At 42.3% G+C, this 24,310-nt stretch overlaps 1 protein-coding gene across 1 annotated transcript in view; it reads left to right on the top strand.

The window, feature by feature from the left end:
* PIP4K2A (phosphatidylinositol-5-phosphate 4-kinase type 2 alpha) overlaps positions 1 to 24,310 on the top strand; it is a 139,397-nt gene that overhangs the window by 64,831 nt on the left and 50,256 nt on the right. Inside the window, exon 3 of the mRNA XM_073677504.1 lies at positions 21,533 to 21,630. Coding sequence (XP_073533605.1) covers positions 21,533 to 21,630 — 98 coding nt within the window. The remainder of the gene's footprint in view (positions 1 to 21,532; positions 21,631 to 24,310) is intronic.

The following is a 24,310-nucleotide window of genomic DNA, read 5'->3' as shown; positions in this document are numbered from 1 at the left end:
TGCCAACTGTCATCTCCTATCTCTGTAATGGGAAAACCTGTCTTCACTGAATGCAGATTATATCCATGAACTGAGAGTAAAAGAACAAACCAACGGTAGAAAGAAGCAGATTTCTCTGATAAGATACAGTGTGTACAGAAATTATTCAGACCCCTTTAAATGTTTCACTCTTTGTTTCATTGCAGCCATTTGGTAAATTCTAAAAAGTTCATTTTTTTTCTCATTAAGGTACACTCTGCACCCCATCTTGACTGAAAAAAACAGAAATACAGAAGTTTTTGCAAATTTATTAACAAAGAAAAACTGAAATATCACATGGTCATAAGTATTCAGACCTTTTGCTCAGACACTCATATTTAAGTTACATGCTGTCCATTTCCTTGTGATCTTCCTTGAGATGGTTCTACTCCTTCATTGGAGTCCAGCTGTGTTTTATTAAACGGATAGGACTTGATTTGGAAAGGCACACACCTCTCTATATAAGACCTCACAGCTCACAGTGCATGTCAGACCAAATGAGAATCATGAGCTCAAAGGAACTGCCCAAGGAGCTCAGAGACAGAATTGTGGCAAGGCACAGATCTGGCCAAGGTTACAAAAGAATTTCTGCATTACTCACGGTTCCTAAGAGCACAGTTGCCTCCATAATCCTTAAATGGAAGAAATTTGGGACCACCAGAAGTCTTCCTAGACCTGGCCGTCCAGCCAAACTGAGCAATTGTGGGAGAAGAGCCTTGGTGAGAGAGGTAAATAAGAACCCCAAGATCACTGTGGCTGAGCTCCAGAGATGCAGTAGGGAGATGGGAGAAAGTTCCACAAATTCAACTATCACTGCAGCCCTCCACCAGTAGGGCCTTTATGGCAGAGTGGCCCGACGGAAGCCTCTCCTCAGTGCAAAACATATGAAAGCCCGCATAGAGTTTGCTCAAAAACACATGAAGGACTCCGAGACTATGAGAAATAAGATTCTCTGGTCTGATGAGACAAAGATAGAACTTTTTGGTGATTATTCTAAGCGGTATGTGTGGAGAAAACCAGGCACTGCTCATCACCTGCCCAATACAATCCCAACAGTGAAACATGGTGGTGGCAGCATCATGCTCTGGGGGTATTTTTCAGCTGCGGGGACAGGACGACTGGTTGCCACTGAAGGAAACATGAATGCTGCCAAGTACAGAGATATCCTGGATGAAAACCTCTTCCAGAGTGCTCTGGACCTCAGACTTGGCCAAAGGTTCACCTTCCAGCAAGACAATGACGCTAAGCACACATCTAAAATAACAAAGGAGTGGCTTCAGAACAACTCTGTGACCATTCTTGACTGGCCCAGCCAGAACCTAAACCCAATTGAGCATCTCTGGAGAGACCTGAAAATGGCTGTCCACCAACGTTCACCATCCAACCTGACGGAACTGGAGAGGATCTGCAAGGAAGAATGGCAGAGGATCCCCAAATCCAGGTGTGAAAAACTTGTTGCATCATTCCCAAGAAGACTCATGGCTGTACTAGCTCAAAAGGTGCTTCTACTCAATACTGAGCAAAGGGTCTGAATACTTATGACCATGTGCTACTTCAGTTTTTCTTTTTTTAAAAAATGTGCAAAAATTTCTACATTTCTGGTTTTATTCAGTCAAGATGGGGTGCAGAGTGTACTTTAATGAGAAAAAAAAGAACTTTTCAGAATTTACTAAATGGCTGCAATGAAACAAAGAGTGAAAAATGTAAAGGGGTCTGAATACTTTCTGTACCCACTGTACGAGAGTTGCTCATTTTCATGTGTAGTATTGATTTATAAAATAAAAATTAAAACAACGGTTATTCTTTCAGGCTTCTTTCATACTCTCACTTTTTTTTATTTATTTCTTGTAAAAAGTGGTAAAAAAAATACTATGAATTTTGGGCTATTTTATTATATATCTTTTATTTGTTGTAATGTTGTTTATTTTGTGACATTCTGCTTTTTTTTGTATATTTTCTCGGGGAAAAATGCAGGACAAAATGTCAAAATTCAAAAATGCTGCATTTTGAATAGTAAAAAAAAGCAACTCACTCTGAAAGCACTGCAAAAACAAAAATGCTATCCAAGTATTTGGTCACAGCTTTTTTTGAACTTCAAAGAAAAAGGGAAAAACGGCAGTAAAAATGCCGTAAAAGACATGTTATAATACTGTGTGTGAACCTGGTATAAGTTCAATAGTGGGGCCGAAACGGGGAAAAGTATTTTTATTTTTTCTATGGATATTTATGAATATACCGACCATACAGTGCTATGCAGAATAATTCTACTTTATAAAGGATCATGCTTTTTTTCATCCCTTTTTTTCCCTAATCTATGAATCTGCACACTTCATATATTTTGCTTGCATTTTATAGAGGTCTGCAAGCCACTTGTAAGGGTCGGACTTAAAAGAAGAAAATTTCTGCAGTCTATAATTATATTTCTTATAGACAAACCTGTATTTTTTTTTCTTGCCCTCATCTGGATGACTTTTATTGGCTCTTTTGAAGTTTTACTTGTAGGTTTCAAAATGTAAAGAAAACTAATCCTAAAGCATACAATCAGCAAATTTTATATTTAACTCTTTTTACTAAATGATGCTCTCAGGCTGAGGCGTGCATAGAAATTATGGGACCCCATAGCAGATGTCCTAACCCCCCCTTCTGTCTTCTCCACCCCTCCCCAAAAAAATATTTGGCAGGTTCACAGAAGAGCATATCTATCAACTTTGCAGCCCTTGCAAAGTTATTAAAGTTGGTGTTCCCACACACTAAAATACTCCTTTCATAGCCCCCATAAAGTATGATGCCCCCCCACAAACACAGTATGATTCACCCACAGTGACTTCCTCCATAGTACCTTCCACATGCACAGTATGATGACCCCACAGTCTCTACACAGTAGGATGGCCCAACACAGTCCTCCCACACAGTATGAGGCACCCAACAGCCATTCACACAATAGGATGGCCCCCCGCACACATCATTTCATACAGGATGATGGACCCCATACAGTCCTCCAAACAACATAATGGCTCCCCTTATAGCCCTTCAAACTGTATAATGGCCCCACATAGACCAAACAGTATAATGGATATTCAGGATGCAGATTCAGTTGAAAGTGTGATGCTGGGCAGGGGGGCCTGGTGCCATTGCTGCCAAACTCACGAGCCCCATAGCGGTCGTGTAGACCGCCGCTGTTAGCGATACGCCAGTGCTCTCAGACTATGTTCACACCACTGTATTCTTGGTCCAAGTGCTGACCGTGAAAAAAACAGACCATACTTGAACCAATGTTATTCAATAGCTCTGTTCAGATGACCTTTTTTTTTTTCTTTTTACATGAGCCAAATGTCTTTTTGATAAAAAATATCAACATGCACTATTGTCTTGCATATTTCAGATGCGAGTCGCCAGTTCTAGTCTGGGTGCACAAATTTAAATTGTGTCCCTTACGGATCAACCGTATAAAATCCAATTCTTATGGATACATTGCAATTCTTTAACATAGGAATCTGTATTTGATTTTGTAAATTTTAATAACTGCTGATGTATGAAAACGGAGGGCACATGGACAACAATACCGATGAAAAATCATCCATTTGTTTCTCTTCAGTGAAAATTGGACAATTTGTTATAGACTCATGTGACCTTAGCCTTACTTAGTAGTGTTGAGCGAGTATGTTCTGTTAACCCTTTCGCCGAGTATGAACATGCCCTAAAGCAGAGATAGAGCTATCTGTAAGTAATAGGGTTGAGCGAGTATGTTCTGTCCGAGTATGCTCGAGCCGAGCTCCGAGTATTTATAGCTGCTCGGTGATATGGTTGAATCGCTCCTGTGTGAATGATTTGCGACTGTTTGACAGCTTTATTACATGTGAGGAATGTCTACTTCTTACCCATTCCTCACATGTAATAAAGCTGTCAAACAGTTGCAAATCATGCACACAGGAGCGATTCAACCTGATCACCGAGCAGCTATAAATACTCGGAGATCGGCCCGAGCATACTCGGACAGAACATACTCGCTCAACCCTATTACTTAGAGATTGCTCTATCTCTGCTTTAGGGCATGTTCAAACAAGACTTATGAGCTGCAAATTTTTCAGAGTCAAAAATCACACCGAATTTTGTTGTAAGAACGCTGTTGATTTGCATCAAATGTATTTTTTTTTTGTAAAACATCATCCACATTACTGGTTGCATGATAGGTTGCAAATTTTCTGCAGAAATAAAGCATCATATTTTCTATATAGGAACATCCTTTTGGACACATTTAGAATGGGAAAATAAAAATAAGTTTTACATATTTTTGTGCTTACCTTTAGTCACCAAAAGTTTCAGTCTGCAATATTCATTCCATCATTTAATTTCTGACCCCCTGGTAATATAGTATTCAGCCTGTTCCAGATTTCAGATTTTTACCTTGTGGGATTGTCACTCCCAGTAATATAGGCTGGATGTGAGGTCTTTGTGTATCCAAGGTGCTGCTGTATTTATTAGCTCATATATCAGCAAAGCTTCTATCTTACTTTTATTTCTTTTTCATGTCTTTTCCGCCTTTCCTTTTTTACATTGTCCTCAAGATGCTTTCTCCACTTTTTAGACTAGAAATCTGTGTACATTCCTTTCCTCCTCCCAGTTGTTATCTCTAACACTGAGAGAAGGGAGTAGGCACCAGAGAGAGTCATCAGGTCCTCTAACAGATTTGTATCTGACAAATGGGCCAATATTACTAAAATGCCTGTGCGTGCTATGCCATCTCATCAGATTCTTCATGGGAGTTATTTCCATGGGTGAGGTGCATCAACCCTGTGGCCAGTGATAGGCTGGGTGTACATTTCCTGCCATTTCATGCATGTCAAGATAGGACCAGAAAATAGAGTCCTATGGAGACTGGATAAGTGCCAGTACAGGAGTTGCATGGGATCAGTAAGGGTGACTATCATTTTTTTTAAACCAGTCTGAGCCCTTTGGAAAAGATTTTTCTTCTCTGGACAACCCATTTAAGAGGCCCATACTTACTTACATCTGGAAGTTATTGACTATTTATTTATTTTTACTATGGGCTTAAAAACTAAACTTGCCTATGATATCAACTTACCCGCCTTTTCTACCCGACAGCGGCTCAAAGCGGTCACAGACTGCTCCTGCGAGCAGGTAAGCTGCTTCACTTCAACAGAACAGCGCTTTCTCTTCCGGACTGCTCTGTCGATTGGGCATTCCTGTTGGCACCATGCTGATTGACAGCCGCTCCTTGCAGTTAGGCAGCGGGGAGTTGGCTGCCAATCAGCATGATGTCAGCAGTCATGCCCTGTCAACAGAGCAGAGCAGAAGAGAAGCCACTGCCCTGTCGACGTGACATCAGCGGAAGCTTTTGGTTCACTGGCAGGAGCGGTCTGTGACCGCTCTGTGCCGGCAGAAATCATTTCCAGGCATAACAGGCTGGTAGTTAGCATCTACCTGCCTGTTAGATCTTAGGCCCATAGTAAGAAAATTAAATAATGCTTTAAGCTAACTTCCAATTTGGGGATTTGAGAGCAAACTTTTCAACCAGGTACCCTTATCTAAGCCCCTGAATAGGAGACATACCCAGATACAGGACCCGGTCAAAGTCTATAGGTGCCATATTAAATTGTCCACCTCGGAGGCCTTAAAATTAATTTTTAAATGTTGAAAGAAGAGGTTTTAAAAGGCCCAGGTGCGCCAGGCTTTTTTTTCTATTGGAAAGTTGCTGAGCTTTTCTTTCATTGTGTTGATCGCTAGATTAGACCGGAGTTTCACCTGCGACAGCTCAGGACAGTTTGCGGTGAAGTGCCATTAGCCGGTATACATTACATAACCGAATAGCTGCAGCTCCAGCCCATCAGACAAGCAGCTGTGCCACCTCCACCTCTCATTACTTTACAATAGTAGTGTAACCCAACACCTTGTTCACCTTCTGTCGGCCTATATCTGCAATCTGATTCCATTATTTTACATATAAACATGTGGCCCTCGCCTCAGTACAGCCAAGGTCACTCGCTGCCGGGGCATGCTACGCTGTGCCATCTCTGACGCCGTGGAAGCTGACATTTAGTGGACGGGATCAATATTTATGAGACTGCAGAACATCACTTAGAAACTAGAGATGTCACAGAAGCACGAGTTAATGCTCGCCTCGGCGAGGACCCGCGCCCATAGTGCATTGATTGGCTGGATATTACTGCAGCTACCTAATGACCGCTTTTATGGCGCGTGCGACTGACCGCAGATTTTATTTCCAGCACCCGATGTATGGCGTCGAGGTGAACGTTTTGAAGAGATTTTAGTTTTAGTTTAGAATTACTATTGTTTATATTATATAAAAAAAATCTGTAAATTGATCATGGTGCCCAATATGTGCGATAGCGGATGCCAGGGCAAGGGGTTCTGTTTCCACCTTTATTCTGGCACTGGTGCCCTCTACTGCTTGTGTCTACTGCTTACAAAAAAGCAATAGAGGTTCAATCATAAAAAATATATAGCCCGTCTCTTTTCCCATAGATTGAACTGCTGGTGTGCATAGAACTTGGAAGGATCTCTCGGCGTCCATGCACATGATGGACTTTTTATGGCAGGACTTCTTATGGAATTATATGGCAGGACTTCTTATGGAATTATATGGCAGGACTTCTTATGGAATTGTATGGCAGGACTTCTTATGGAATTATATGGCAGGACTTCTTATGGAATTATATGGCAGGACTTTTTATGGAATTGTATGGCAGGACTTTTTATGGAATTGTATGGCAGGACTTTTTATGGAATTGTATGGCTGGACTTTTTATGGAATTGTATGGCAGGACTTTTTATGGAATTGTATGGCTGGACTTTTTATGGAATTGTATGGCAGGACTTTTTATGGAATTGTATGGCAGGACTTTTTATGGAATTGTATGGCAGGACTTTTTATGGAATTGTATGGCAGGACTTTTTATGGAATTGTATGGCAGGACTTTTTATGGAATTGTATGGCTGGACTTCTTATGGAATTGTATGCAGGACTTCTTATGAAAATCATGAAATTCCTCAACTGGAACCTTGCATTAATAAAATTCATCTTCTTTATTACAGTTCAAATAAATTACAAACAACATCTTTAATCATTACACTTCTCATGGGTCCGTATAATGGATCTATAGATACACCTTGAAGCACAGTATTCTCTACCAGAACTATGGTTTTGCGAGATTTCATGTGAAAGGAAAACAAAAAAAAGCAAGTTTTTTTTAAATTCAACATGTCCGGCCCTAAGACATTTTAAATGTTCAGCCTGTCCCAACTAAACCAGCCGGTTTGGACAACGTTAGTGTGTATGGAGCCTTTAGTGTAAGATCGTAAGCACATGTATGATGGATGTAAACCAGGGCTCCTTGAAGTTCTACTTCTATTCCTTGTAGATTGTGTAATTATCCAAGTTCTGTTAAGTAGAACCGTGGGGTTTCAGGTTTTGTGACCATTATTATGGATATTAAAATGTGCCGTCTATACTGCCATACGTATTAGTGCAACCTCCGAAGCCCCTTATCTCACTGTTTGATATTCCATAAATACTATCCCGTATTTGGTGGCCACTTCTAAATTATATATCCTATTTACAGAGGACCTGCCACCAGATGAAAAGTAGCCAGTTTTACTCCCAGTGTTTAATCCTTTATAAATCCTCCATGTGTTTCCAGAGATATGGGGCTTTTTTTTAAATCTAGTGCTACTTTTTATATTCTTTACAAGGGGGCGTGGCTCACATGGTAATATCGAAGAGCAACCTAAAGACACGCCCCCGAGGATCCTATAAACCACAATCCCTTAAAAACACCGTAATAATTAGCAAATGAAAAGGCCCCATATCTCTGGAACCGTGTGATGGATTAAAAAATATGTGAATACTCAGGAGAGCAGAAAGAATAAAATAAGAGCCGAAACTGGCCACTTTTGATCTGAGGACAAATCACCTTTCAATACTGTCATCTTTCCTTAATTTAGCGCCTTATGTAATTACAGGGGTCCCTCAAGTCAAATTGCAATGGCTTCTGGTCATATTATTCATATTGGTGTTTTTCTAGGCCATTGTTATTGCATTTACAATGACAGTGTGGATTCGCGGATAGAAGATTAAACCAATGAGCATGGAACCAGCATGTGCACAGCAGTGCAGTGTACAGCAGTGCATATACTGATTGGTTGTCTAGTAGCGCCTCTACTGTACAATGCGGTACTAAATCTCTTATACTGCCCTCCTACTGTGCCAGGATGAGCTGCCCCATCCTATTTTTCGGCTAAATTGTCCGACAGGATCCTGAAGAAGCTTCTGTCTTCTACATAGAAATTGATTTTCTGCTTCCAGCAGTGATTTCTGATAAATGTTTATATGGACTGGCTTTTATCTGTATTAGTGATCTGCTTTTCTGAAATTTTGGGGTTCACATTTTGGGGCTTTGGAACTAATTTCTTGTTGATAAGCTCAAGATACTAAAGTTTCAGTTTACAAGAATCGTCCTGGAACCAACTAATATTATAACTTTAGGGACTGCTGAATTGGCTAGTGAAAAAGTTTATTGAAGCCAAAGGACTGTAAAAGTTTTGTACAGCAATGTAAGTGGCAGGCAGAGCTCAGTACCGGGACATTGTACAGTTCTCAGTATAACAGTGTTGGACTGGGGTGCCAAGCGCTCACCAGTAACCAACTCCAGGGCCCCTCTTTTCAGCTACATGCAAATGTGACATTATCCTCAATCACAAATTTCTAGAACAATGAACTGGGTAGATTGTTAAATGAATAAGATGCTGCCTTTGTCTGTACATAGTGATTCAAGTACTGCTCATATAATAGGGTGGTGGCCCACCGGAGGATTCTCCTGTTCTCCTGTGGGCCAGTCCAAGCCTGAGCATACAGGTTCCTCAAGGTCCCGTATGTACAGAAACATGCTGTAATAAAAGCAATGCATCTAAGGAAAAGATCTCCATACCTGTGGCATCCAATACATCTTGCCACAATTTTCTTTCCACATATAGAGTTGCAGAACGTTCCCTTTAGTTATGCCTTCTTCAGATATATTCATTGCAGCAAATGCATCTTAGGGTATGAGCACACTGAGTCTTTTTGCTTAGTTTTTGGAGCAGAAACTGACCAGAAATACCCCAACTCCTCCATTAAAAACTCAAAACTCTTCAAAAACTTGGGAATTTCCGCTCCAAAAATGCAACGAAAAGATTCAGTGTGCACGTACCCTTAGATGTATATGCTACGATGAATATATCTGAAGAAGGCATAATTAAAGGGAACGTTCATGGATGCTTACTCCAACTCCAAATCCAATGGAAAGAGAACTGTGACATGATCTGTTGGATCCCATGGGTGTGGAAATCTTTTCCCTAGACTCTTCTAACAAAGGACGCTCCAAATATGTGATTGTAAGGAACATCTTGTGCTCTTCCTCTGCTTATCTGTTTGCATTGAATGCTCTTCTGGAGAACGTACAGAATAATTGGCCCATTCTCAACGTTTTCCAAGAATGCTTCTTAATGGCAAAATTTCAACCTAGTTTTATCATAAGAATAAAAAAAAAGAAAGAAATCCCTCCGTCTGCTCCTCTGGTGCGCGGCCACGCCGACGGTATTTTCTGTTCTGTTAATTAGTTAAATGACAGTTTAAAGGACATAATTAATCATTGCAGGAAAATAAGATCAGCAGTGATACAGCTGCTGGGAGATTGGCACTACGGAGCAATGGGAGACGCATCCAGGGTAATTCCAGTTCATTCTCCCTTAGTTATGCAAGAAGGGTCTTATTTCAACATATCGGGTTCATTCAGATGTTTTCTTACAGATTTGCTTAATTAAAATGGGTGCAGTTTTCGGTGAGTGATTCACTGGCCGCAGCATTTTCTATAGCACATGGGCCCTAGCGAAAATTCTAAAGATGACCAATCAAATTTTGGTTGACTTCCCTTGTAATGTAATACTGCCATTACAGCATAAGGGTAAGTGCACATAGAGTCTTTTTGCTCAGTTTTTGGGTCAGAAATGGAACAGAAACTCTCCAGATCTCAAAACTTCTCAAAAACTTTGATCTTCTGCTCAGTCTTTGCTCCAAAGACTCAGAAAAAAGAATCCATGTGCACATACGTAGCCACCCTCTGCTTTATGCCACCCCGGAATGTACCCTACTCACTCCTCGTCCAAAGTGTGTCAGTCTTCACTAAAGTTCTTTCATTCTATTTATCAAGATCCGGATTAACAAAACTGTAGATCACAGCAACTAATTGGTGGCTCTTTCTTACAGCGTTGGGTATGATCACATGTGGCAGATACTCGTACATCATACATTTACTATCTGAAAATCTGCAGCGTATTACAATATCCGCTAAGTGGATGAGATTTTACCAAAGAAAGAAAATTTGCAGTGAAAATTGACCTGCAGTGCGGATTTTACATTTGTCAACTTATGTAGTGTATTTTCACCTTTGCAAAACATAGAGAAAAATGAATGAAATCCATTGCAAAATCAGCGGGGGAAAAGTTGTACAATGAATGTATCCCGTAACACATGACTTTTTTTTTTTCCCCATTAATATTTGCCAAGTGTTCCCATGTTCTCTATGGGAGCCGCTGCCTGATTACCTTGGTGGCGGCTCATCTCTACAAAACAAAATCGGTCATTTCAGATCCTTCTCTTCCCCTCCAACATCATTTGTCCGGGAGGCTCCCATACACAGCAGACTGATAGCGGAGCCCTCTGTATCAATGAGTTCAGACGACATTAGTCTAATGTGTACGGGGGTCTTTACCCAACCTGTTCGCTGTATAATTGGGGAGTTGTTATATCAATGTCACGGGGAAGGGAATTCTGCAGATAAGTGCGATGTCTGCTTGGCAGAGGGCACACGTCTCCGGTCTGATATGGCACCATGGCAGGGTTACCTATCACTTAGCCTGGGCATGGCTATCCAGTGACGTTTCCATTGCTAATCTGATATCTTCTTTTGTTACTGGATTTATAACTTGGAGCTTGAAAGTGCTTTTTACATAATCGTTTTTAAGGTGAGAGGTAAACCCATTCTTTTATCATCCAACATTTAGTTATTACTATTGTTAGTCCTAATTTTACTTTTTTTCTCAATTAAATTTGTGTATTTGCTGTATATTCTGGGTTGAGGTTGTTTCTTTAAAGGGGTCCACCAGGATTAGAAAACATGGTTGCTTTTAGCCTAAAACAGTGCCACACATGTCCACAGGTTGGGTGTGGGTATTGCAGCTCAGCTGTACTCATTTTAAGGGTAGGTTCACACGACCGTTTTTTTTTCCCCCACATCTGAGAAAAATGATCCGATGAGTTTGTCCCAGAGTTTGTCCCAGAGTTTGTCCCAGAGTTTGTCCCAGAGTTTGTCCCAGAGTTTGTCCCAGAGTTTGTCCCAGAGTTTGTCCCAGAGTTTGTCCCAGAGTTTGCCCCAGAGTTTGCCCCAGAGTTTGCCCCAGAGTTTGCCCCAGAGTTTGCCCCAGAGTTTGCCCCAGAGTTTGCCCCAGAGTTTGCCCCAGAGTTTGCCCCAGAGTTTGCCCCAGAGTTTGCCCCAGAGTTTGCCCCAGAGTTTGCCCCAGAGTTTGCCCCAGAGTTTGCCCCAGAGTTTGCCCCAGAGTTTGCCCCAGAGTTTGCCCCAGAGTTTGCCCCAGAGTTTGCCCCAGAGTTTGCCCCAGAGTTTGCCCCAGAGTTTGTCCCAGAGTTTGTCCCAGAGTTTGTCCCAGAGTTTGTCCCAGAGTTTGTCCCAGAGTTTGTCCCAGAGTTTGTCCCAGAGTTTGTCCCAGAGTTTGTCCCAGAGTTTGTCCCAGAGTTTGTCCCAGAGTTTGTCCCAGAGTTTGTCCCAGAGTTTGCCCCAGAGTTTGCCCCAGAGTTTGCCCCAGAGTTTGCCCCAGAGTTTTTAATCTGATGCACAGTCGGGGGAAATAATCGGACATGTGCACAGCCCCATAGAATAATGTGGGTACGGGTGTGAACTTTGAAAACCACAGATAGCTCTCATTCGAGAAAATCGGTCATGTGCTCGAGCCCTAGTGGAGCTGAGCTGTATTACCAGACACAACCAATGGCAGATGTGTTGCCTTTTCTGGAGGAAAGCAGCCATGTTTTTTAATCTCTTGTAATCCCTTTTAAAGTAGTCTGGGATTAGAGAAAGGGGTCTACTCTCTTTTCCTCTTAGCGCCCTTTTGCCTCTGAGCTGTATCTGACCCGGGGCAGACATAGTTTATGGACCTTTGGCTGCTGACAAGGTTTTGTAACTTTGCAGCATTGCCGTGACTCACCTGAAACCATAATTCTTCACTAGTAGGAAAAGTTGAGCAACCAAATTTTAGCAGTACAGTAAAAGTCCAGTGATGGTCAATTGTAGGGGTCTTCCAATCAGGGACACTGATGAAATACCACAAATACCACTAGGCTTTGCCTTTATTTTTGAGATCACCACTGAGTGGAGCAAGACAGCATCATTCTACAGGAGAAAACTATGACGTCGATAAATCAGCACTGTGGCCTCTTCCTTCTCAAGATCTTTAGGGGTTCAGTAATGTGGCCCCCACTAGTTCAAAAGTGATACCCTGTCCTAGTGATATGCCAACATTTTCTATATTGGTAAATTGCTTTAAATAGAACCTGCCAATTGCTATAAATATGTAATTTCTTACCTGGTGTAAATGCCGCTGTTCTCCTGAATCTGACATCATTTTTGTTTTGTCCCTGCTCCTCTCCGTTCCTGAGATATGGCCCACTTTTCCCCTTATATAAATCTAGTCTTGTTAGGCAAGTGGGCGTGATCATCTTCTTTGGGAATCGTCTTACACCCATTTGGATAACATGGCTAGATTTATATAAAGGGAAGAGGGGTCCAAAACCAACGCCGGATTTAGGAGAACAGCACTATGTACACCAGGTAAAAAAGATAGATGTTTATGGCAAGTGACAGGTCCTTTTTTAATCCATAAATCATGGCAATCCAGCACTAGTCCATCACGATCTTCTTATTAGCACTCTGCAATCTTCATTCGGGCTCCTTCTGACATCTGTATGGTGTGAGGGTTGGCCATGTGTCCTTATTAGATGTCAGCTCACCCGGATGAACCAGGAGTGACCCTATCTTTAGCCTCCCTGCCCTGGTGATTTTTAGTTTTAAACATGTGGCTGGGGATGGACACTAAAAATGAGGAGCAGGCAAGGCCGGCGTTGGAGGAGCTGCTGGGCAATTGTGTAGGGCACCCTCTTCCCCAGGGGCCCTCAGCGTCTACAGTAAAAATTAGATTGATAATAACTCTGCAATATCAATCTAATTTCCAAAGCGGAGACTGCTTACGGACTTTCGGTGACATCACAGTCATGTGACCATGATGTCACCACAGGATCTGTACTGTGCAGGAGTTTAGAAGAACTGAAGAAGAGGGGACTGGCAAGTATTCTAGTGTGTGTGTGTGTGTGTGTGTGTGTGTGTGTGTGTGTATACAGTATAATATATATATCTGTATGTGCCTGTGCATGCATGTGTCTGTATGTATGTATGTGCATGAATATTTTCAATCGTGCTCCTTTAACAGTGTGAACTGAGCACATGTAAATGACACCAAAATGTTTCTTTGTGATGGTGCAATATGTTAGCATTTGGGGCCCCATTTTAAACTTTTGCGCAGGGCCCCACTTTGTCTAAAACCGGTCCTGGGAGCTGGAAAAGCAAAAAGTAACGAATTGGACTTGATCTGCGGTTTTATATCAAAATAAGTGTTTGAATATATTCAGCACTTGGACCTTAGGTGGGCCACTAATCTTGCTGCAATCCAAGCTCGTATCTTCCAGGTTGCCATTCCTGCTGTATGTCAGGAGCTTCTATGATGTCTGCACACTATGAGGCATCCGCGTGTACTTGGCATCATCTCCAGTGCTTTTTGATGCCAAATCTGTAACATTCTAAATTTCATTATATATCAGCAAGTGTTGGCATTGGAAGCGTTCCATTAATTTGTATCTATATCATTATAATTTTTTTTATTTTTTATGCCACATGAATAGGACAGCTGATCTGGTTTTCGCTGGACAGGACACCTTGGCTGTGTAGGGAAGAGGAATACTTGGGATGCTTTGGGGTGTCACTGGGAGGGGCTGGGATGAGGGCCTAAACCAACCCCTGGAATGTTGGCAACTGTGGTAATGACAGGTGCCAGAATTTCAGACATGTTGGACTACTGGACAGTCATTAAAGTTTACAAACCTCAACAACAAAAACTTATTAGAACCTTTTTTTTTTTAATCCATGGAATTTATTGGGTTATTTTCCTGTTCATTTTTCTACTTCTGGTATTACAAAAAACACATTATCTTTGCAGCACCGACTTACAATTAATGTCCAGTTATCCAAATTTTTGGATCATTGGATGACCAATTAAATTTCACTGTATTTACAACCATCTGATTGTTGGATGTTTGACCTCTGGGATCCCAACGACCTTGAGAACAGAACTCTACAGACCCTCCGTCTTGGATGAAGCAGGGGTGCGCATCCTCAACCTCCGCTCCATGGGATTTCAGGAAGTAGCCGAGCGTTGGCTCCCCATTTTCCAGCAGTCACATTGAAACTAAATGAAGTGGAGGTGAAGCATGTGCACCCCCACTCCATTGAAGCCCTGCTATGACTCTGCCTCTAGACCTGTTAGAACACTGTAAAACTTTTCATTTTCAAAGTTTTCAAACTTTATTCATTTAAAACCAGAAAATTATTTTAAAGGCCAAATATTTTTCTGAATTCTCCTGGTGGAAGTGGCTGCTCTGGGCTCACGTCCCAGTTATTGAGGAAGTCCAATGATGTGTCTGACTGCCTCACAATTATATTGTATCCTGTTTATCTTTGCAGCACGGGATGACCAGAGGAGCATTACATTATATGTAGCACCGAGACGCTTTTCTGCAGGGGGTGTTTTGTAATATAACATCTTGATAGGTGTAATATATTACCGATTGGAAGATTTCTAAGAAGGTTTTGGGATTAAAGTTGGCCTGTGGGTTAAAAGTTACTTTGGGTACATCCAAAAATAAAAAATAAAATAGCCTTTCTTGGAAAAAAAAACACTGCATTGCAGCTCTGATTGTATCTAACCGTGACCCTGGATTTTCCATGCAGTTTTTAATTCAATAGTTTTCGCCATTGAAATTTAAAGGGCTTGTCCACTATTCCTATACAGTCCCGTTTTATGTGCTAAAGTGCCCCATATAAAGGGGAAGAAACACATACTTGCCTCCCTGCCATGTCAACCCTGTCTCTCCCAACGGTCACTGCTGGGTCGGAATAGTGAAGCCTGCAGCCGATCAGTAGCCGCTGACTGGCTGTAGCAGTCACTTGACATAATCTCATGTGACCATTAGAAGACACAGCACCGACATTGCTGGACCGGCACCAAACCAGGAGGTGAGTATGTGTTTCTCTTCTTTTTTTTTTCTTTTTTTTTTCATGGGGCACTTTAGTAGTAAAGACAGAATTTTCTACACTAAAACCCCTTTAACTTTCAGACTCGTAGAAAAAAAATCAAACAAACCTAAAGCAAAAATTCAATTTGGCTGCATTAAGATGTGCCAGATTCGTTAAGAAGCGCATTTCTCCTTATGAAATTGATGCTTCATTTGGCTGCCCTTATGCCAGAGTCAGAAAATGTACACCAGTTATGGACTGAAATGCGTTTCTGTTAGTAAATTATAGCGAATCTGCCTGCTGTGCTTGGCCACATCTTTTCCCACTAGGCACTGCCCACATTTCAAAAGTTCAAACTGGTATTAAAATCTTCAAGGAGCCGTTTCATCAATCTGTTTACACCAGTTTTTTTGGCTTGAAATGTTGTAAAATTTTGTGCTTACGTTGCGTATCAATTTTATGACTTTTATGGATTTTTACACCAGGTCAGTCAACTTTTTGAAAAGTTGGTGGAGTTTAGCGAAAAGGAGCGTAGTAGCGTACAGCCAATCAAATTCATCATAATGGGTCATATTCACTAACTGGAATACTTTTCTTATGCTCTATTCAGAAGGCCACTCCAAAAAAAAAATAGGATACCATGTGATTATTATGATGCCACTGATTATTATGGGGTCAGGCTTGGTTCCAAAGTTCAAGATTTTTTCCGTTTTAAAAAACGGACCCCATAATAATCAGTGGGACTCCTTTGCAGAACTGATGCAACAGGTCACCTTTTCCCATTGTCTGTCCCATTTTAGGAACAGAGAACTTTTTTTTCGTTATTTATAACTGAAAATTTCTTGCATTTTGGAACCAAGCCTGACCCCATATTAATCAGTGGGACCCCTCTGATTTTATTTGTATCAGATCATTTATTCTGTTAATCTGTTCCTAAAACAGGACAGACAAACAGAATGTCCGAACGGACAAGTGAGCAGAGATTAACATTTGTGTTCTGTGATCAGTTTTTTTTAGAAAGGAAAAAGTCTCTAAAAAAAAAAAGTGACACCAATCGGACCCCATAATTATCAGATGGACCCCTCTGCTTCTATTCACATAACTGATGTGACATCTGCTGAATTCTCACCTTGAAACAATTTCTATGGTATAACATCTGTGCTTGCTGTATTTGTGCTCTGTTATCTGATGCATTGTATTCAATATTTACTGATATATGTCTGTCCTTCCATCATTGTAAACTCTATCTGATGGGAGGTAATATACTGTGTTAGGCATAAAGTGTTAAGGCCCCGTCACACTTAGCGACGCTACAGCGATCCCGACAACGATACGACCTGTCAGGGATCGTTGCTGCGTCGCTATGTGGTCGCTGGTGAGCTGTCAAACAGGCAGGCTCACCAGCGATCGGGGGAGCAGCGACATTGTGGAAAGAATCTTTCCACGATGTCCTGCTCCTGGTTACCAGCCTGCTGAAGCAGGAGCAGGCTGGTAACCATGATAAACAGCGGGTTACTAGGGGCACACGCGCACCTAGTAACCAGCTGTTTATCATGGTTACGAGCCTGCTACGGTGAGCGGGAGGTTACCGCTCACCGTAGCAGAGTGGTAACCATGATAAACAGCGGGTTACTAAGTGCGCTTGTGTCCCTAGTAACCCGCTGTTTATCATGGTTACCAGCCTGATCGCTGGTCCCGCTGGTCACACACAGCGATGTGTGCTGACCAGCGGGAGGGCAAAGACCAAAAAATGGTCCAGGACATTCTGCAGCGATCAGGGACCTCACAGCAGGGGCCTGATCTTTGCAAAGTGTCAGACATAGCGACATCGCTGGTGAGGTCGCTGTTGCGTCACCAAAACCTTGACTCAGCAGCGATCTCGCTATGTGAGACGGGGGCTTTAGGTCTGTGTCTTTGATCATCTCTCCGCCCCCCTGGTGAGCTGAGCAGCTGCCAATTTAGTCAGAAGCAGCTCTCACAATCCCCCTCACATGATGCTATAGTCCTTCCTATAAATCTAGATGCATCATAAGGGGTGCACGTGGTGTGGGGTGCATGCACGTGTCTTCTTCAGCAAAGTGTCCTATTCGACAAGTGTCTGACAGTCATTTCAATGGCAGTCAGTCAGGGCAGGAGTCAGGTAACCCACACTTTGTACTCTCTTCCAACTATGTACTTTATTCCTGCGTCCATATTCCTGTGTGCTTTTTTCATCCACATTCACCGCCCTATCCCCCCTCCATCACCACTCATCCACATATGCCACTCCTTCCTTCCCTCTCCCATGTACAGCTCCCATGCTCTTCTGAACTTCCAGAAAAATCTCACTCTATCTTATCTAAAGGTATTGCACAAGAAACCATGTCACAAATCCAAAAACAATCTGCTCTTTCTCTTTTTACTGCTACTACTCATTTCAGGGGATATCTCTCCTAACCCCAGTCCACCCTCCACCAACCTCAACCTCTCCCCCACCTCACATCGAAACCCTGCTAACCTTATTAACATCAGCTGTACTCCTTCATCTCCCTCCTTCAATTGTGCACTGTGGAATCCATGGTCTGTATGCAACAAGCTTCCTTTCCTGCACAATTACTTTCTGACCAGCTCTCTCAATCTGCTGGCCCTCACTGAAACCTGGATTCAGGATTCTGACACTGTCTCCCCTGCCGCTATTTCTTATGGCGGCTTGCATTTTTCCCATTCCCCGAGACCTGCAAACAGACTTGGTGGTGGAGTCGGCATACTCCTGTCCCCAGAATGCACCTACCAGGTCATCCCCCCAGTTCCATCACTCTCCTTCCCTTCTTTTGAGATCCACACCATTAGGCTCTTCCATCCCCTCTCCCTCAGAGTAGCGGTCGTATACCGACCCCCAGGCTCACCAACCCAGTTCCTTGACCATTTTTCTGCCTGGCTGCCGCACTTCATGTCCTCAGATTTACCAACCCTTATCCTGGGAGACTTCAACATCCCCATAAACAGCACCACCTCCTCATCCGTATCCCAGCTTCTATCTTTAACCACTTCTCTTGGCCTCTCACAGATTTCAACCTCTGAGACACACAAAGACGGAAACACCCTTGATCTGGTCTTTGTCCGGCTTTGTTCAATCCCCCACCTAAATAACTCCCCTCTTCCCCTCTCTGATCATAACTTTCTCTCCTTCACGCTCACAAATCCTCACCCGCCCCAGCACATTCCTACTTATCACACATTCAGAAATCTACAAGCCTTTAACCCTCATACACCTACAGACTTCCTTCACTCATCACTGTCTCCAATCTCCTCTCTGTCCTGTCCTGATCTGGCTGTAAACCACTACAATGACACTCTCAGAAGCACTCTGGACCAAGTAGAGCCCCTCACCCTCAGAACCTCTAAACACAGAGTCAAACAGCCCTGGCTCACACCCCAAGCCTGATTTCTCCAGCTCTAGAAGTGCCGAACGCCTATGGAGGAAAACTCGCACACTAGAAAACTTCATCCACTATAAATTCATGTTAAAAACATATAACTCTGCCCTTCAACTCTCAAAACAGACCTCCTTCATCACCCTGATCTCCTCACTATCCAACAACCCCAAAAAACTCTTCAACACCTTTCACTCCCTCCTTAGTCCTAAAGCCCAGGCCCCCATCACGGACATTTGTGCCGAGGACTTGGCCTCCTACTTCACAGAGAAAATAGATACCATCCATCAGGAAATCAGCTCCCAGCCACCAGCTGCCATGACTCCCATCCCTCCCCACATCCCCTTTGGATCACTCTCCACATTTGACCTAGTCACAGAACAAGTCGTCTCCAGGCTCCTCTCTTCTTCTCACCCCACTACGTGCACCACTGACCCCATCCCCTCACATCTACTCCCATCTCTTTCTTCAGTCGTCACTACTCACCTAACTAAAATCTTCAACCTCTCCCTCTCTTCTGGTATCTTCCCCTCCATCTTCAAACACTCCATCACTACTCCATTATTAAAAAAAGCCCTCTCTTGACCCTTCCTGCACAAACAGCTACAGACCAGTCTCCAATCTCCCCTTCAACTCTAAACTCTTGGAGCACCTGGTCTACTCCCGCCTTACCAGTTACCTCTCCACTCTCTCTCTTCCGCCCCCTACATTCTACAGAAACTGCACTCATCAAAGTAACCAATGACCTTCTGACAGCAAAACGTAATGGTGACTACTCTCTGCTCATTCTTATTGACCTCTCTGCAGCTTTTGACACCATTGACCACCAACCACCTCCTACTCTCTATGCGCCACTCAATCGGCATAAAGGACACTGCTCTCTCCTGGTTCTCCTACCTATCTGACCTCTCTTTCAGTGTATCGTTCGCTGGCTCCACTTCTTCCCCTCTTCCTCTCACTATTGGGGTTCCTCAGGGTTCAGTCCTTGGAGCTCTTCTCTTCTCTCTCTACACAGCCCCAATTGGACAGACCATCAGCAAATTTAGTTTTCAGTACCATATTTATGCTGATGACACAGAACTATACACCTCATCCCCTGACCTTACCCCCGCTGTACTACAGAACAGCAGTGACTGTCTGGCCACAGTTTCTAACATCATGTCCGCTCTCTATCTGAAACTCAACCTTTCCAAAACTGAACTTCTTCTGATCCCGCTGTCTACTCACCTCCCTAAATCTGACATCTCCCTCCGTGTGTGGCACCACAATAACGCTGAGCCAGCAGGCACGTTGTCTGGGCGTTGTGTTTGACACCGATCTTTCCTTCACCTTCCATATACAATTTCTTGCCCGCTCTTGTCGCTTGCACCTGAAGAACATCTCTAGAATCCGCCCCTTTCTCACCTTGGAAACAACAAAAACCCTCACTGTTGCCCTGATCCACTCTTGCCTTGACTACTGTATCTCTCTATTAATTGGCCTCCCCCTCACTCGACTTTCCCCTCTCCAGTCCCTCCATAATGCTGCAGCCAGGGTCATCTATCTGGATAACGTTACTTAGACGCTTCCGCTCTGTGCCAGTCATTGCACTGGCTGCCCATACATTATAAGATACAATTTCAATAACTTGTTCTCACCCACAACGCTCTCCACATCACCCCCCTACATCTCCTCCCTCATTTCTGTTTATCGGCCTACGCGTTCTCTATGCTCCGCAAGCGACTTTCGACTAACATCTACACTAATCCGAACCTCCCACTCCCGGCTTCAAGACTTCTCCTGAGCTGCATCTATTCTTTGAAATGCTCTACCCCAAGAAATTAGGACGAACCACAACTTAGACAGTTTTAGGCGCTCCCTAAAAACACACCTGTTTAGGGCGGCCTATCACATTCCCTAATCGAAGTCCTTTTATATTCTTATAGCCCATCCCTTATTTCTCCAAACATAAGTCTCCACCGAACCCAAAAGCACTACAGATACTGGCTGGTGATGAGCGCATGCAGCCTTTATCTATCCCTCATCCTCTCAAGATGGCTGGACCATCCTTGTAAATAAGCCCCTGTACTTTGTGTCACCCCCACCTCATTGTAGATTATATGAAGCTCTTACGAGCAGGGTCGTCATCATTTTTGCTTTAATTATTGTATTATCTTTAGCTATGTTACTTATGACTGTTGTATATGAACCTCTGAATAGTAAAGCGCTGCGGAATATGTTAGCGCTATATAAATAAAGATTATTATTATTATATTATTATAACGGATCACGGTTTCCTGAAACTGAACAGGCACTAGGAATGTCCGAACGGACAAGTCAGCAGAGCCTTGTAGAGAATAATCCCGTTACTTTTTCTCCTATTAATGTTGCAGTTTGGAGCTGTCAGAATATAAATTAGCCATGTAATCATCAAGTCTATAACCTGATTTCCTCCTCGTAGCACCATGTAAAGCATCTAACATATTGGATACCAATTTATTTCTTGTTCTCACATGCCAGATGTCTGATGCGTCTTGTCATTTTTTTTGTATTCTTCTTTTGTGATTTAAAAAAAAAAAAGAAAACTTGAAAACCTCAGCACCCAGGAGGGAATAGAGGGATGGACATTTACTGGTGATCTGTCATGTTATCGTCTAAAGTGTCTATTTTTTTTTTCTTTTTTAATTACAGATCAATGAGCTCAGCCACGTTCAGATCCCCATCATGTTAATGCCGGATGACTTTAAAGCCTATTCTAAAATTAAGGTGGACAATCACCTATTTAACAAGTGAGTTGTATATTATTTGTGATCATTGTATATTTTATAATTGTATATTATTTGTAAAAAATTCCAATTTTTTTAAACTTGATATTTAAAGGGGATTTCCAATACTTTTGATTTTGATGGCCATGCCTGAAGTCATCAATATCAGATCAGTGAGGGTCCTACACCCGGCACCCTCCACTAATCCGCTATTATCAACTCCACCAAGCAGATTTTTGGTGTTTTGCGTCTGTAAAGCATTGATTCTAAGGGCTGGGAAAATTGCCCAAAATTGGGTTATTTATTGAGGTACACCTTGTTGCAGTACTTTTTCAAATAGTTGAAGTCTTGTTGATTTTATTTATACCATAATCTTTCTCCTCTGGAATAATTTAGTAAATGAAATATCACCTGAAAGGACAAGATGCATTTCTTTCCAAAATTCCAAAACGATTTCTTCTCTGCAGTTCAGACACTTGGTATCTTTATTAGCGCTCTACCGAAATTTACATTTCAAAGATATTCTCCTGCAGTACAAAAAAACCCACTTGATTCATAATTGACGTCTTCAGAGTCGTACTGTTTGGTGGAGCCTTCAGTTTGGAAACCGACCCCCGCCCTTATGTCTTTTTTTCTTTATGAAACACATAAGTGTAAGATGAAAAGCTGGGAATGGCCCGGCAGCGGCTCCGAATGGATTGTAGTTGTTTCAGCAGCCAACGAGGGCTCGGTCTGAAAGGCAAAGATGAATTATGGGCGATACTGGATTGTGTTTGCTTTGTTGATAAACAAAAAAAAGTCTTTGTTGCCGTGTATTATTGGGAGGTATTATCAGGGTAAGAGGGATTTAAAGGACTTTTGGTTAGAAAAAGGCAAACCACAGTGGGTACATTTTTTTTCCCACTTTATTTTCACAAATTGATTTTTATTATGTTGGCCAGAGGTTTTCTACAGAAAATCGCTAGATGATCACTTAAGTGAGTCGCACAAATCATATAGAAGGCTATGGAAAGGTTGAGTGCTACAGTCTCGCTTTCCTTTGACCTCGTACAAAGTGTTCACTTGGAAAAAAAAATAGCAGGAAAGTAAAAAGTTTCAGCGGCTGATGCTTCTTACACATTGTGTCACTCTGTTCATTTCTATGGAAAAAAACTTTCGCAAAATTCTTGTTTCCTTCTGCAGAAAATGTAACATGTTATTATTAAGAACCCTTGCGGTTCGAAACACGTCACCTTATCCATGCGATTTTAATATTTTTTTCTTGCTTTTTCTTTTTTCACTATGTTTTTAATATTTTGGAATAAATAATCTGTTCACATTATTTTATCGGATTTGTTTGCTATGTACATCGGGACATGTGCGCCACATCTACACCCATCTTTTTATGCAATAGCATTTGTCACCTAAAGACTTGTATATAAAATAAACGCTAGCTATGTTGTATCCGTTTTTATTTTTTTTGTATCTAAGGGGTAACATTTCTCCTTACGGAGAGTGACATGTTAAGCATGTTACAGTGAGGAGACTTTTAAAGCCGCAATGCTCCTCTGGGAAATATGCAAATTGTCAATTCAGAGAAGAAGAGAACCAGAACTCTAGTGCCACCTACAGGAAGTAGCAATCCTAAAAGTCAATAATGGCCCTTTAACAAGCCTTATCACGTGACTTCGGATATAAGCCAGAACCAGAAACTCAATTTGCAGACACTGTGTTTCGGGGTACTGCCCCTCGTCAGTGCAAAGTGTGAGTTCTTTGGCTGGGCGTCAGACCAATATCTAAGGGGTCACATTTCTCTTTGCGGAGAGCGACATGTTAAGCATGTCATGGTGAGGAGACTTTTAAAGCCGCAATACTCCTCTGGGAAATATGCAAATTGTCTCTTCAAAGACGAAGTGACACCGTTACATGCTTAACATGACGTTCTCCAGTCTGACGCCTCTCACCCAGCCAAACCAGAACTCACACTTTGCACTGACGAGGGGCAGTACCCCGAAACACAGAGTCTGCAAATTGAGTTTCTGGTTCTGGCTTTTATCCTAAGTCATGTGATAAGGCTCTTTAAAGGGTCACTATTGACTTTTAGGATTGCTACTTCTTGTAGATGGCACTAGAGTTCTGGTCCTCTTCTTCTCCGAAGAGACAATTTGCATATTTTTTTTGTGGGATGTTGGCTATACTTTTCAGTACAGCAGAAAAAAAAGGTATGTCGGCACATATACCCTGAACGTTTGCCGACAGAACACTCTTCTCAGGTCAATGGACTTCTCTGGCAAAGTTTGGAGAGAATGCACCTGGGTCATTTGGAAAAAGTATATACTGAATATAACAACTAAACCTAATGTGCATGTAGCCTAACACATGGTCATACAGAGCAAGAGTTGCAAATGGGAACTTTTTGCTTTGTCTACAATAAGGGGTTCTAAGTAATACATCTCCCCCTCTTTACTTTTTAATATTATGCTGTAATAGGGTGCATGTATAGGTTATCCAGTTTTTTTTTTTTTTTACTATGTGCCCAAAACTAACAGGCAGGTATTTGCAACTACCTACCTGTTCTATCCGGCTCAGAGCGGTCACAGATCGATCCTGCCGGCAATTCAGCTACTTCACGTCAGCAGAGCAGCTCTTCTTCTTCCAGGCGGCACTGTCGATGGGGTGTGACTGCTGATATCATGCTGATTGGCAGCTGGCTCCCCGCAGTTAG

The sequence above is a fragment of the Phyllobates terribilis genome, unplaced genomic scaffold, assembly GCF_046119375.1.
Source record: "Phyllobates terribilis strain yellow unplaced genomic scaffold, ASM4611937v1 Scaffold_4__5_contigs__length_816908805, whole genome shotgun sequence".
Classification (NCBI taxonomy): Eukaryota; Metazoa; Chordata; class Amphibia; order Anura; family Dendrobatidae; genus Phyllobates; species Phyllobates terribilis.
Note: the sequence above shows the minus strand (reverse complement) of the source record. Positions and strands in the feature narration are given on the sequence as shown.